The sequence below is a fragment of the Theropithecus gelada genome, chromosome 11 (genome assembly GCF_003255815.1).
Source record: "Theropithecus gelada isolate Dixy chromosome 11, Tgel_1.0, whole genome shotgun sequence".
In the NCBI taxonomy this organism is placed as follows: Eukaryota; Metazoa; Chordata; class Mammalia; order Primates; family Cercopithecidae; genus Theropithecus; species Theropithecus gelada.
This window is the reverse complement of record NC_037679.1, coordinates 91,130,184-91,145,720: the sequence shown is the minus strand read 5'-3', so window position 1 is coordinate 91,145,720 and position 15,537 is coordinate 91,130,184. Positions and strand designations below refer to the sequence as shown.

Here is a 15,537-nt window from a genome sequence, read left to right as displayed (position 1 = left end):
TAGCCCTCTTTAGCGTGTGCATGAGCATGTGTGTGAGATAAAGCAGGTCGCGTGACTTACAGGGCAGCATCTGGGGGACACGGGGCCATGCTACTGAAGCTGGCTCTGAAATGCTGCTGACAAGGGCCTAGCGCACCACATGGAATGCTGGGCACGGTTTCTGCTCATGAAGCTGCCGGGGCGTGGGGCCCAGGGACAGCCCCTTATGCACTCACTCTTCTGCTGAACACTGACTGTTCCCAGCTGTGGATTACCATCAACATTTCAACGACGACTCTACAGACAGATCTCACGTGGTGTGTTTGTTGTTATGTAAGTAAAGGGTTCTAAATACATCACCACTAAGGTTCAAATCCATACTGCCAGGCTGCCTTCTAGAACTATACTAGTTTATGCCTCCACGGCAGGCTATGAGAGTGTCTGACTCACTGTGCCTGATGAATCAAAACAGCCTTGGCAAATCTAGTAAGTAAACAACGGGCATATTATCTTAACTTGTATTTCCTTTAATTCTAAATTGATTGGAATTGTTTTCATATTTTTACCCCGTAGTTACCTCTTGAAGTACACCACTATTGTCTTAATGATGACTGCAGGTCACCAGTGTTTATTCTGAGACATCAAGACTGCATTTACCTAACAACATGGCTTTCAATAAAAAATATCAAAGGATGGATTGAGACTTAAGAAAGTTCAAAGGCTCATTAAGTCCTTCTCCTTTCACTTAGAAGGGCCATGAGACCACTGAATTTACACAGCACTCAGGCCTTAAACACCGGTGACTGACCCATCAGGGACAAGGTAAGCAATGTCCTTCTCACCTGCTGTTGCTCACTGCTGGCATTTTCATCGATTCTTACATAGGTGAGGTAATGGAAGTTCAAGAACATCTCTAAAATGTCCAACATAAGAATCATCTGTGATAAAATCAGCACCCGACGTCCTTCAGATTTCAACTTCTGAAGCAAGATAGCTAAAGCTTCCAACTTTCCTGGGAAACGAATCACATCAAGAGTGTCTCATCATCCAGGGCCAGCCCAGCTCATACGGGCCACACCACCAACTGCCCCATACCTGAATCGAACTGCACGAGCCTCAGCTCAGGGAACTGCAGCAGGCGCGGAGCCGTCGTCTGCCGCAGCTGCTGGAAGTAAGGTGCAGCGTGCTCTCTCAGGCCCTCCCTGAAGATCCTCATCCTGTGGCTGTACAGGGGTGGCGGCCGCGGCACCCATAGGGACGGGGGTGCTGCCACCACCGGAGGAATCACGAAGGCAACCCTGAGGAGCAGAAAGCATGTTTTATCACCACCAGGAGCCACACACCTTCACCCAGCATGGGGGCTCCCAAAAGATGCGGCAGAGACCTCCGGCAGTCCAAGTCCCAGGAAACAGCAGGGCTCAACTCAGTCACATGGGGACGTGGCTGTTGGCACACGGGTAGGGGCCCAACAAGGCAGATCCTAACCAGTCCTGACCAACCACCACCACCTTAGGGACTAATTCAGACAGTCCAGGGCTGATCGATCAATGGGGGTGGATTCCCTAGGCCGCAGGCACTAGTTCAGAGATGAGCCATTCTCTTTCCAGTGTGTCTTCAGCTGGAAAGTTTGGGACAAAGGTGCACTGTCTCGTGGATCCTAGAACTGCTACAGACTGTGCCACCAGGACAGGGGCCAGACTCAGGGTGAAGGAATCTTTAGGACAATGACAAGATAGCGAAGATCGCACAGCCAACCTGAGGCCCACCTTGCAACCTGTGGAGGTCACCTGCGCCAGAAGGCCCTTGCTATGGACATCAGCTATGACTCACTCCCAACTATATACAAACTGAAAGAATGGTCAAATGTTCAGTGAGGGAGGAGCACACAAAGACAAACCAGTACTCGAAAGAAAAACTCCAGGAGCCCAAGGTCACTGACTTAGCCACTCCTAGACCAGGAGAAGCCAGAGGTGGCTTGTTCGGCCTTGGAGAAGCACCCCCAGTTTTCTTTTTTCCTATTAATTCTGTTTCCTGATCTGAAAGCACTGAAATAGGTAGACCTGAAAGCTGAGCTGAGCCAAGGTACAGGAAGAAGCCAGGTTTCCCTTTGTAGACAGGATACAACTATGAGAAATACAACAGCTGTAAAGAAGGGAAGAAAACATGTCTGAAGCAGAGCCTGGAGACCAGGTCCAAGCAGGGAGTGGAACTGCAAACAGGGTAACGCGCTCTACTGAAAGCAAGCTCAGTGAGAGTGGCCAGGTGCCCACCGTGCCCACCAGAGCTCGGATTTGCTCTCCATTAACGCATGTTCTGAGCTCAACTCTGGCACATATTTGTCATCATGTAACGTTCACTCACTCATGAGGATCTTTTAATGCAGTCATTGTTTTGAAAGAATCAAATGGAGAAAGTCCTTAGCAACACAGTCATTTGTCCCCAAGCACAGTGTGAGCTCAGTGCTGTGGCTCTGCCCCAGGGCTGCCAACTTCCTTCAGAAGCCGTGCCTGGCACTGAGACCCAGATAATAAAACCATCTAACCCCAAAGCTGAAGACCTCAAACAGTAACTTCAAAACAGACTGCTAAGGGACAGCGTGGGGAGAAGCCGATGGGAATAAGATGAATATCCACGAGACAAGAAGGGGCCTTGCTGGGGCGCAACGCAGCCAGAGAGCACCGAAAAGGCCACGAGGTCTGCAGTACCTGTCAATAACATCCTGCAGAGACTCTCGACACTGACAAAGCGTCAACATCAGCTCACTTGGACTTTCTGAGGATGAAGCGTAACTGTGTGCTGGCCCGGCCTCCTTCTCACGACGGCCATCCAAGGACCCACGCCACTGTACCCTTCCGTGGCCAGGCAGGGCACAAATCCTTAGCAAGTCTCTGCCATAGACTGGAGCTTGAGAACAGCGCCGCTCGTTGACCAAATAAATCTGATCCAGGCGCTCTTTCAAGAGTCTGGTCTTCTCCTCCTTTATCAAAAAGTGATGAAAAACAGTTACTTGAGAAACAGAACGACAAGTTACCGTCTTCACCAAACCCCCAGGAATTTCCCACGTATGGGATCCACTTCAATATCCAAGGTCTTATGTTACAGGAAATAGAGACTGAAATGCAGCCGAGAGCTACAGGAAACAGAAATGGAAATGAAGCAGAGAGCACAAGCATTCTCTTCTCTGTCAAGATGGGAAGTATTTCTCAAGACACAAGTGAGTAATTCTAATGCCCAGGAAGACTTGCAGAAGGACATAAAAAATACAAAAAGAGATTTTGGCAGTCATAAGTCCAGTTTCATTTCTTGTATTAGGAAATTTGTGTTTTAAAATAAGAATTCAGTAACATAACTTGAGGATTCACAGGAGCCTTTAAATACCACAACTGAACACAACAAGCAGCTCTTGGAAAGCCACTTGTCCACATGCACCAGGGTCTCAAGCTCAGGTGCTTACCTGGGTTGGCCCTCCAATGGGAGAAGCTGGTTTGGAGGCCGTTCCAGGTTCTCCCACAGCCAAGGCATTCACCGCCACACGGCCCGGAACGCCAACTACAAATGCATAAAGGAAGAGGTGAAAAGGAACGCCAAGTTCGCAGGATTTCATCTGCCACCAGCATGCTCCATGGAACCTCGCCCTCCACCAGCACACTCCGCAGAAAGTCATTCTGCAACAGCATGTCCCCAAGGCCTCATCCTCCACCAGCACATGGCTGGAATGTGCATGGCTCAAACTTAAATGCTTTAGATCTGCCACGGAAGCATGTTGGCTCCCAGGCCATGACTGGAGCTGAATGGAGCCAGGAGTTTATCCCTTTCCTTTGGGAAGCACTCCAGAGCCACCCAGAAGCATCCTAGCATACCTCCAAGGCCCTGGGTGCCCCACTGCCATCAGCAAGTGGCCACCTCCTAGCCCAGGTGACAGCCTGATAACTGTGAGGCCTCTGCCTGCCATGAGCAGCCCAGCCCTGGCAGGACGTCCACCCAGTCCTCACGACTGCAACAGAGCAAGCCAGTGCCCGTTTCATATCCGTTCCCCGGAGTTGCTCCTGACATGACACCAGCTACCAGCCAGGGCCAACGAGGAAGGCAGAAGCCATGCCACTTAGTGTGGCAGACTTTCCTACAAAGATGTGGTCAAAGAGGTGTCTGAGTGCTGAAAAGGGGCCCAGGGGTTAAGAGTCACCCTAGGGGAAAACAAGGGGAGAGAGGCTGAGGTTGTCAGAACTCAGCACTTGGGGGTAGGGGTGTCTGGGCTCAGACCCTCAGGGTCCAGGACTCCAGTTGGTACTGGGGTCTCTGAAGCTGAGGAGGGCTTCCACAGGACAGTGACTCATCAGCCCGCGAAGAAGGGTGCAGCAGCTGGTTCTGGAATCCCCAAGATGCCTGGTTCTGGGGGTAGGGGCAAAACCTGGCGAGTGGAACTGTTGACCACGCTGGCATGCAGGACTGCTGCTGGGTGACGCTAACAGGACTGGAGAACAAGCCATGGCCCCTCCCCACTCCAGGCTCGCAGCCTCCTCTGATGCCTAACAGAGCCTAACAGGTTGGCAGTGGCCCACCCAACATCACTGCCCACTATGCAGAGGTGGGGCTGGAACTGAACAAACATCACTCACCCACCAGGACAAGGGCTCCATCCCAAGGAGAGAGCCTCACCCCTCTAGGCTCCCAGCTGCCGCCACGGGTCTTTGGGTTCCAGAGGACACACCACATCATGACAGAGCATGTCCAGGGAGACCCAGAGCCAAGGCAGGGGCAGAGTGAAGACTCAGAGGTGAAGCAGGTGGCGAGACAGGATGAGGAGTGGCAGCTCGGGCCGGACAAAGAACCAGGCCCTGCGTGGGCGGCCACACGGTCCCGCTCCCAGGGGAGACTGAGCACACTGAATGTGATGGCGAATAACAAGCAAGATTTCTCATGATTCCAAATTTCTTGTGAGAACACAAACAAAACAAAACCCTAAGGACAGTGGAGGCTGGTTATATCCAACCAATACCTTTGAAAGCACAAGAAAAAGAAAATAAATCAGGCTGAATGACACATCTATAGAAATCAGAGATGGCCACACACTAGACTGTGCTGTTCTGAGATACAGTCAAAGACACATGAATGCCTTCCACTCGCCTTAGATGGAAGAGAAAGAAGCTTCCAAGCCAAGTCTCCCTCCTGCTCAGAGCACCCTACCTTGTGGGGTCAAGGGTGCAGGGCTGGGACCGCCGGCCAGGGGCTTGCTTCCCAGGGCGCCGTGCACAGCGCCCGCCTGAGACACGGTCTGCATCACCACGGGGCCAGGGGCTCGAAGGTAGGGTTGCCCGGGGGCGGACACGATCTGGAGGACGCTGCCTGCAATCATAGGTCCGCTAGGTGTCAATAACAGGCACGTGTACATCACAGTCACACACTCCAGGCACTTCCAAACAGTACAAAGTAAGTCGACAAACTGAAAATCAAATCTAAACAAACAAATCAATGCAAAGTTCAGTCACCGTGAGAAAAGTGGCAACCCATCACCAACAGTGGATGACGACACACTAAGAGGCAAGGTCTCTTGCTCAATGTCAAGAAAAGGCCATCTACCCTCTGTCCCTTACGGAAGGTGTGTGATACACAGCTGCTGAGGACCTGCTGTGCTGTTCGAGGTACTGAGCTGGACATCCTCACTCCCAGATCACTGCGGTCACTCCTGACAGCAGTCAAGGAGAATGAAGAAATGGAACAAAACCCTGTTTTTAGCCCAGATGCCTGTGGCTTTTCTGCTGCTTTTTAAGGAGGCTGCCACTTTGGATCTTGTATGACTGCATCTTTCTGACTTCTTTTACTCTGGAGATAGTTTCCCATGTCATACTTTATGAAAACTGGCCGCCATCAGAGATGTTACCAATTGGCCCCACCTCTGTGGGCCAAAAAAATGTTTAAAAAAAAAAAAAAAAGGAAGTAAACCAAACTGAATCGTTTCTCTGTGGCAGGCCTTGTTCTGCTGAGATGTGTGTCTCTCTCCAAGGAGGTCAGTGGGCTCACCCCACTAATGACAAAACCTTCCACCCTGACAAATACCACAGGCAGCGATCATGAGGAAAGCACTGGGGAGGGCGGTCGCTGAGGCTGCAGTCAGGGAAGGTGGGGGAAGGTGCCACCGGGGCTGCTGTGTGGGGGTGGGAGGGAGGCAGCCCCTAAGGCTGCTGTTGAGGAAGGAGGGGGAAGGCGGCTGCCGGGGCTGCTGTGGGTGCTCCCTGAACCCTAAACTAAAACAGAGTGAGCTAATGATCCCACCTCAGGACAAGGCACCACTCAATTCCTCTCCCTCACTTTTTTTAAAGAGCAGTTACTATATAAACACACTGCTCTTCACCAAAGGTCTGGGCTTTGGGTCTGGGAGTTAAAATTAAGTCTGTTGATAGAAGAAAATGATTTCTCATACATAAAATTACTAATCCTGTGGTGTTTTGGGGACAATTTGTCTCACACCTATATTAGAAAGCAGCAAATATTTCTGTTACTTATCTATTATTTAGAGATGGGAGCCTCACTCTGTGATCAGGCTGGAGTGCAGTGGCACGATCTTGGCTCACTGCAGTTTCAACCTCTGGGGCTCAGGTGATCTTCCCACCTCAGCCTCCCGAGTAGCTTGGACCACAGGAGAGCACCACCACACCTGGCCAAATATTTCTACTTTGATCTACAAAATACGAAACTCTTTCAAAGGGCAGATGCTGGGAACGAACGTGCCTGTTGTTTGTCTGACACGCGTCAAGCGCAGGCAGCCCAGTGGCTGCTGAACGGTGTCTCGCTGGGTCGGTCCTCCGCGGACCATGAGACGCATCATTGGACACAGGGAAAAGCCTGAAGCGTACATGCAAGAAGCAGGCCTGCGGGCAGCAGGGCTCACGGTGAGGCGCTTTTGTCAATTTCAGCGTCAAGTGCTCTCTCTTCCTTATCCTTACCTTGCAGCTGCAGCGGCTGGCCCGCCGTGAGCTGCCGGAGCTGGCTGTGCGACAGGGTGAACTTGCTGCCCTGGAACTGCAGTGTCACCGGCGTCTCCGGCTGAGCCACGCGGCTCTGTGGTCCTGCGATGGATGCCAGCTGAGCTATTTTCACTACCTCGCCACCTGTTGAAACGGAGATGAAAAGGTGAATTCAGATCATTTTGGAAAAAATTTGGGTGTGTCATATTGACAATCATTTCTTGTATATAATGACCATCTATCATAAACTGAAGCACCACATTTTGAAATGTTTATCAGGTAGTGTTTTCTACAACTTTTTAAAAATAATTATTTTCATTAAAAAGAGAAAACAAAATGTCAGATTTTAATGGTTAACTTTACTTAACCATAATTGGTAGGGATTTTAGATATCAGATATTGATAATATTAAGGAAGCTATTAAGGAATATTTTACTTTTCTACCCAAACAATAAAAAAGCAGCAAACATCAAAAACAGCAGAAATCAGCTGCATGAAGTGGCTCATGACTGTAATCCCAGCACTTTGGGAGGCTGAGTTGGGTGGATCACATGAGGGCAGGAGTTCGAGACCAGCCTGGAAACAGGGTGAAAACCCATCTCTACTAGAAATGCAAAAAAAAAAAAAAAAAAAAAAAAATTTAGCTGAGGCATGGTGGCGGGCGCCTGTAATCTGAGCTACACAGGAGGCTGAGGCAGAAGAATCGCTTGAACCCGGGAGGCAGAGGTTGCAGTGAGCTGAGATTGGGCCATTGCACTCCAGCCTGGGCAACAAGAGTGAAACTCCACCTCAAAAAAAAAAAAAAAAAGCAGAAATTTATTTGTAATACACTTGGAATCTCACACATGAACCTAAACTTTAGAGAACTTTATAAATGTGGAAAGTACCTGTCCAATTTAGCTCACAAAGAGAGATTGTCTCTTCACAAATATAAAAAATAACTAGGCCGGGCGCGGTGGCTCAAGCCTGTAATCCCAGCACTTTGGGAGGCCGAGACGGGCGGATCACGAGGTCAGGAGATCGAGACCATCCTGGCTAACACGGTGAAACCCCCTCTCTACTAAAAAATACAAAAAACTAGCCGGGCGAAGTGGCGGGCGCCTGTGGTCCCAGCTACTCGGGAGGCTGAGGCAGGAGAATGGCGTGAACCCGGGAGGCGGAGCTTGCAGTGAGCTGAGATCCGGCCACCGCACTCCAGCCTGGGCGACAGAGCCAGACTCAGTCTCAAAAAAAAAAAAAATAAAAAAAATAAAAAAAATAAAAATAAAAAAAAAATAACTAGCTTCGGTTACACCCATAACTCTCCAAAATCTAGGAATGTATTTTTATTTATTTTGTGAGAGACAGGGTCTGGCTATGAACCAAGCTGGAGTGTGGTAGCAGGATTATAGCTCAAATATATAATTTGAGTTTGCAGCCTCAAACTCCTGGGTTCAAGTGATCTTCCCACCTCAGCCTCCCAGGTAGCTGGGACTACAGGTGTGAGCTACAGCACCTACAAGATCTAGCAATGCCTCTAAATACATAAATATATCACATACATAAAAAAATCCTGAAGATATAAAACTTCATACTAATTTGAATTAGACGGTAAAAGTCAATCTATAACATTTACTGTTTTAAAAAAAAAGTAAAACTTAGCGTTGCTTAAAACCCTTTTTTTGAAAAAACATAACTCAGACGTGGTCATATGCCCCCAACTCAAAAAGGTATTACCTTCCGGCTACTACTGAACAACAGGTTTAAAGATTTATTTCCCAATGGTTGATACTTGAGTCTAAATGTTCTTCCCAAGAAAATCCATGCCAGAATTATTAGTGATATGATAAAAAGAACAGTTAGTAAGAGACTAGAAAAATGTCTAGAGGCATCTTGCCCACAGAATAACTGTGAACAAGGAGGGGAAAATGGAAACAGAAGACAGAGATTTGTGCATAGAAGTGTCAATCTCCCAACAATCCTCCTTGCTCCATACACAGGTGAGAACCGACCCACCGGAAAAGCAGTTTTGCTCACTTTACAGATCTCCCAAAGAACAGCTCCTCTGGCAACCACCAACATGACTTTCATCCCACGCAAGACAGTGTCTAGTTTGATAAAGATGTAACATATGCAACTGCTTTCTCCCTTAGGGCAATTAACTAGGACAATTACTCTTTATTTTTGGGCAATGGGAGAGAGAGAGATTTGTAAGGAAAGACAATTAGTATGAACTCAGTGTCTCTCTGCATCACTCCCTCTCCCATCTCCATCTTTCCAGAAAGGCCTCCACGCAATTTGGCTGTACCAACGAAAAAAGGAGTTGAGGTGGCACTTGAGAAACAATATAATACTTTAAGTCAGGATAATTTCCACCACAGAATGAATAGGGTACATGTAAGGTCTGAAAACATTCTAATCCCACTGGACACAGCAAAATGTTCTGTATTTAAAAAATTAATAACTGTGTTTTTTAAGTCATTAAATTGTTACAAGTTATCTTGATTGAGCAATTATTCATCCCAAGTTTAAGTTTGGTAACAGGCGAGAGATTAAAAAGAGCTAATGTTTTTTAGGAACCTAAAGCTTGTTCACATGACTGGCAAGGAAGTGACCTTAACAAAAGCAGTCGCTGTCACTCTAGGAGCATCTGCTCCCCCAGAGTGCACCTGTGTGGCTGGTGGAACAAGGCCGGGGCTAACACTGGGAAGTGCCGACAACAGCACCAAAGCAGTGAGTGAGCGCAGCAGGAAAGCAGAGCTGGATGGCGGGGTCAGGAGAGAGAGCACAGACAGGAGAAGGCCGGACGCGGCCTCCGCAGAGGCGCTCCCTGCTAGACTCATGCCGGAGGTGGCTGCACTGGTGAGAGGCAGCGCTGGGCATGGGGCTGGGGAAAGACACAGGAGTAGACAGCAAGGCTCCTCCTACATCCCCGTGTTCTTAACACAACTCCTCTGGGGTAGAGAGATGGCAGAAACCTGGAAAGGTGAGGCCACTTACTAGGCAAGCGGGCCTGGGCCTGCGAGGTGAGCACCAGCCTCTGAGGCAGCGCGCTCTGCCCGGCCGCGTGCGAGGGGGCCTGGGGCTGGGGCGGGGGCTGGCCTGGGGTGGAGGCCTGTGCTGTGGTCTGGGCCCGCAGTTTCGCAGGATGGGCCGGGCTAGCGGCTGTGCTGGAGGCCGAGGCGGGCTGGTGTCGTGGAGCACTGGCGGAAGCCTGAGAGGTCTGAAACGGGGCTGCTGCTGCTGCAATCGATAAGGTTTGTTTGTGCAAAGCTGTTAGAGGTTCTTAATAAAATACATTATTAAACCGAATTTTAAAGAAATAAAATAAACATTTCACACTGTCTCTCAAATGAGAAGCCCCCTCTTAAGGAAAAAAAAAAGGAGGGGCCATATAGTTTACAGAGTGAGAGAAACGTAATTTTACATGTTGTTAATTATCTTCACTTTGAGCTACAGTACTCTACGCGGTACATTTCTCAGAGTAAACAGAAACTGTTAGAAGTCAGCCCAACCAAACATTAGTATCAATTAGAAACTATTTCCTAAACACACCAAAAAAACATCAACAGAGCTTCCACTCATATTTCTATAGAGAACGCTGGCAACAATGCAGGTCTCCGCATTTATTTTTAGCTCAGAAAACCCGATGGACATGGTGTGGAGGGCCCCTTTGGCCACGTGGTGAAATACTACTTTTAACTATTTTGATGACCTTTTCTACTCTATCCTTCCTCAAAAGAATAATCAAGTTCAAGTGACAGCACAAAATACAATATGAGCAGACGTTCTCAGGAGTCTCCTAGACGACTGCACGCATGCGCCTCTTGTCAACAGAAACAGCCTGCCCAGTGGCTGTCAGTAACAGATCAACACTTATTAACCTAGGAGTGAAATTTCTTCAATAGGGAAAACATCCATTACCAGCCATCAAAAAGTCTAAAACTCATCAAGAACTCAACAAGGCACCTTCAGAGAGCCAGCAGGTGGTGCCTATTCCCACTTGGGGACGATTACCGCATCCAGAGGCGCAAGAAGAAAGTGCCATGAACTTGTCCCACAAAAACCTCCACAAGGCGGAGAGCAGACAACTACGTGAAGTCTACCTTTTGCCTCCGGATTGGCAGAGAATGTGGCGATGGGCGGCCGTCCTCGAAGCGGGCCCTGTGGAGCAGCAGAGGCTGTGGTGGGGGCTGCCGTCCGGGGCGGGTGAGTGCTGGGGAAAGCCACGGTGCGACCCTCGGGCTTCTGGCCGTACTGCACAGGCTGAAACAACCTAGATGCCCGTTGGTCCAGGCAAGAAGACACAGAGCATCAGACCACAGAGAGAGCAGGCCACCTCAAGGAGCCGGGGTTCACCGCTGCCCACAGGAAGCCAGCTTAGGGGCCAGCACCCAGAGTGCAGTTTACAGAGGGAAGGGAAAGACGCCTAAGTACTGCCCTAGGTAAGCTCCCCCCGAGCCCGGTAGCAGTGGCTAACAAGACTTAAGTACACCAAAGTGGTATGTTACATCTGCCCAGATTCCTGGGAATATAAGGATGAAAGCTGTTTTAACTTTCACAATCGTATCAATGTAGATTAGAAAACAACACATCTATTATAGCACAAGGGCTAAGGGGAGTGAGGAGAAACATCAACTTGACAAAAGTCTGATCAAGTGGCCGTACAAGTGATGGTTCACTGTTGCCTCAAACTCCTGGCTTCAAGCAATCCTCTTGCCTCAGTCTCTAAGTAGCTAGGAATATGGGTGTGCACCACCACGCCTGGATTGTACTATTTTTTTTTTGGAGAGATAGGGTCTCACTATGTTGCCCAGGCTGGTCTCCAACTCCTAGGCTCAAGAGATCCTGCCACCTTGGCTTCCCAAAGCATTGGGATTACAGGCATGAGCCACGGTGCCCACTTTAAGCTGGGAACTATACTGGCCATTTTCAAAACCCCTATACAACGTAACAGGCAGAGATGGCCATCAAAAGTCATTTTTAGGCCGGGCGTGTGGTCTCACACCTGTAATTCTAGCACTTTGGGGGACTGAGGCAGGAGGATTCCTTGAGCCCAAGAGTTCAAGACCAGACCGGCAACAGAGTGAGACCCCTGTCTCTATTAAAAACTTTTATAAACGTTTTTGTAAAAAGCCATTTTAAAAATACAGACTAGCACCCACCAGAATGGGTGCTGTTCATTTAACTGAGGGCTGCAGGCTCCCTGAGGAGCAGCCTGCTGGGTCGTGGCCCCTCAAGCTAAGCAGAAACCTCTGGCACTGACGAGGGGAGGGTGATCCACTCAGAGTCCCAGTGAAGCCAAGTACAGAAGTGCCAACAAGAAAGACCTGTCTGCAGAACCGGCCCCTTCATCTCCAAATGCCTCTCTCCTTTCCTTTCCTTTTTAACCTAAGCATAGGATTTTGGATACTTCCAATTGCTAGATTTAGACTACGAGTCATTTATATCTTGTTTTAATCATCTAACGTGTCTGTCCCTCCCAGCCTCACGACACTGGCAAAAGCATCACTTCAGAATCATTCACATGTCACTTGTAAGACAATGACATCACGGTGGGGGTGGAGCCCTCTGCCTGCCACACTCACGACACGTGTGGTCCGGCCACACCAGCCTCTACCACAGGAGGTACCAGGTTAAATGCAGCCCTGACACCCACCCTACCCTAAAACTGCCACGAAGACGATCAAGGAGGTTGCTGCTCAGGGAGACAAGTAGTTGCACTGCACCACACAGCCTAAAAGGCATCTGCACAGCCACACGTACCACAGCCAAGGACATCAGCAAGGTCCCAAGAGCAGCAGATAACCCAAGTACATTAGCAGCCTTTCTTTCACCACGCGTGGACCTGGGTCAGCTGCGGGGACCCTGGGAGCCGACCCTCCCTGCTGCCTCTGGGTCGCACGCACCTGCTGGCCTTCAGCTTTGCTGCTGCTGGTCGGGCTGCTGGGGCTGCTGAAATGGAGATTTCCTCCATGAGTTTCCGTGGCATCTTCTTCTTAGACAGCAATTCTGCCTCGTGACGAGTGATTTTATTTTCTAAGCCGATGAGATCAAACATAGAAAGATCTGTTTCCTAGAAAAAAAAAGAAAAAAAGTCTTGCTGCATGAAGTGGCATAAAAAGCACCTAAGAATCAAAACTGATTTCTATGGCAGGGCCCTAACGTGGGCATCCAGATGCGCCCCCTCTAATGGCCACTCGGCAAGCAGACCCTCCTCCACGCCAATACACAGGTGCTGTCATGCCCTTGGTGAAGTTCCGCAGATGCACCGTGCGTGCTCAGCTACTTCTCCCAGGCCACAATCCACACAACGCCAAGAAAGCCTGCCCTCCGCACCTCTGCCCTCTGTGCATCTCTGCACTCTGTGAACCTCTGCCCTCTGCACCTCTGCACTCTGTGAATCTCTGCACTCTGTGCATCTCTGCACTCTGTGAACCTCTGCCCTCTGCACCTCTGCACTCTGTGAATCTCTGCACTCTGTGCATCTCTGCCCTCTGTGAACCTCTGCCCTCCGCACCTCTGCCCTCTGTGAACCTCTGCCCTCTGTGAACCTCTGCCCTCTGCACCTCTGCCCTCTGTGAACCTCTGCGCTCTGCACCTCTGCCCTGTGAACCTCTGCCCTCTGTGAACCTCTGCCCTCTGCACCTCTGCCCTCTGTGAACCTCTGCGCTCTGCACCTCTGCACTCTGTGAACCTCTGCCCTCTGCACCTCTGCACTCTGTGGATCTCTGCCCTCTGCACCTCTGCACTCTGTGAACCTCTGCACTCTGTGAACCTCTGCCCTCTGCACCTCTGCCCTCTGTGAACCTCTGCCCTCTGCACCTCTGCACTCTGTGAACCTCTGCGCTCTGCACCTCTGCACTCTGTGAACCTCTGCCCTCTGCACCTCTGCCCTCTGTGAACCTCTGCCCTCTGTGAACCTCTGCCCTCTGCACCTCTGCACTCTGTGAGTCTCTGCCCTCTGCACCTCTGCACTGTGAATCTCTGCCCTCTGCACCTCTGCACTCTGTGAATCTCTGCCCTCTGCACCTCTGCACTCTGTGGATCTTTGCACTCTGTGAATCTCTGCCCTCTGCACTTCTGCACTCTGTGGGCCTGCCTCCCTCGGGTAAACTTCCGGAGGTGGAACACTCCAGCAAGGGGTGGCAAGCCATCAGTGCCGCTAGACAGTGCCATGTATCGCAGAGCTGCAATTGCAACTGCAGAAGAAGAGCTGGTTGAGAACCATTTCCAAGAATGGTTTTATCTATAATGTGCCTGGAAAAGACATCCAACAGTGATTCCGCTTTCTGGATCCTCCACTTACCCTCCAGAAATCTCTCTCCAGTGCCTTCAGGATTAGAGATGCGGACGGATATTCCAGGGGCCCCGCCACATAGGAAGAGCCTGGGTGCCGGGGCTCGACGAGCCCAGGGTGATTGCAGATGCGCTGCAGCCGCACGAGGATGCTGAGGACATTGACAAAGTGTCCACTCTTCAAGGCCTCCTGAGTGCTGCCCGTGGAGGAAGAAGCATGAAGCATTCAATCCAAATGGCACATGGACATATTCCCACCCTCACGATCAACTGTCTCAACTCCAGAAAGGTGGGCAGAAGCAGATTTTTCTCGGTCCGTTTACTGAGTTAGACAGAGTGGCCATTCACGTCCACGTCCCAGGCAGGGCCTTCTGCACTTGCTCGCCATCCTCGTTTAGAGTGACACCGCCCCACCAGAGCTGACCAGAGACAGCCACTCCAGTTCATTCTTCATTCACAATCATAGCGAATGCTCTCAAAGAGACGTGGGGGGCAGCCGAGGGGGATAAGCAAAGTGAGGGGCAGGGTGAGCGCAGCAGAGCAAAGCCCCTCACACACCCGCTTGGCAGCTCTGACGCCTGGTCCTGCACTGGCCCTGCAGGCGGTGCGCGGGGACAGACAAGGGCCCAGGTCCATGCCCTGTGCGTCTTACCACCCAGTGAAGGGGGCAAACAGAAGGACCTACAACGCACACTGGGACCAGGGCTGGGCAGGAAATGGGACCGTGGTAGGGAGTAGCCCTCTGGCGTGAGCACAAAGCACCAGGCAGCCTGAGGGAGGAAACCAGGGTGACAGTGACGACAGGTAACTGGTCTGGAGAGAGATGGCAGACTCATGGGAATAGAAGGGAGGAGAGAGCAATGGCAAATTTCCAACCCAAACAACTGGGTTGATGGTGACGCACACCCTAAAACGGGAACACCAGGGAGGGAGCCAGGTTTGGGAAAACACGAACTCAGTTCTGCCATGCTGGATGTGAGGAGCTCAAGGGTCAGCTCAAGCGCAGGTGACAGAAACCACCATGACAGCAGCACAGAACCCAACCAGGGCCGGCACGGAGGCTCACGCCTGCAATCCCAGCATTTTGGGAGGCCAAGGCAGCAGCACGCACCACAGAACCCAACTAGGGCCGGCGTGGTGGCTCGCCTGCAATCCCAGCACTTTGGGAGGCCAAGGTGGGCGGATCACTAGAGGTCAGGGGTTCGAGACCAGCATGGCCAACATAGTAAAACCCCGTCTCTACTAAAAATGCAAAAAAAAATTAGCCAGGTGTGGTGGTGCATGCCTGTAATCCCAGCAACTCGAGAGGCTGAGGCAG

General features: G+C 50.5%; 1 protein-coding gene across 2 annotated transcripts in view; it reads right to left on the bottom strand.

Annotated features, from left to right (window-relative positions):
• EP400 (E1A binding protein p400) overlaps positions 1-15,537 on the bottom strand; it is a 135,045-nt gene that overhangs the window by 48,931 nt on the left and 70,577 nt on the right. For both annotated transcript variants that reach the window (XM_025401544.1, XM_025401545.1), the window contains 10 exons: positions 14,230-14,416; positions 12,830-12,996; positions 11,027-11,196; positions 9,921-10,163; positions 6,921-7,085; positions 5,164-5,322; positions 3,434-3,528; positions 2,685-2,956; positions 1,075-1,277; positions 822-991 (listed from right to left, as the gene is read on the bottom strand). In XM_025401544.1, the coding sequence (XP_025257329.1) occupies positions 822-991; positions 1,075-1,277; positions 2,685-2,956; positions 3,434-3,528; positions 5,164-5,322; positions 6,921-7,085; positions 9,921-10,163; positions 11,027-11,196; positions 12,830-12,996; positions 14,230-14,416 (1,831 nt within the window). The remainder of the gene's footprint in view (positions 1-821; positions 992-1,074; positions 1,278-2,684; positions 2,957-3,433; positions 3,529-5,163; positions 5,323-6,920; positions 7,086-9,920; positions 10,164-11,026; positions 11,197-12,829; positions 12,997-14,229; positions 14,417-15,537) is intronic.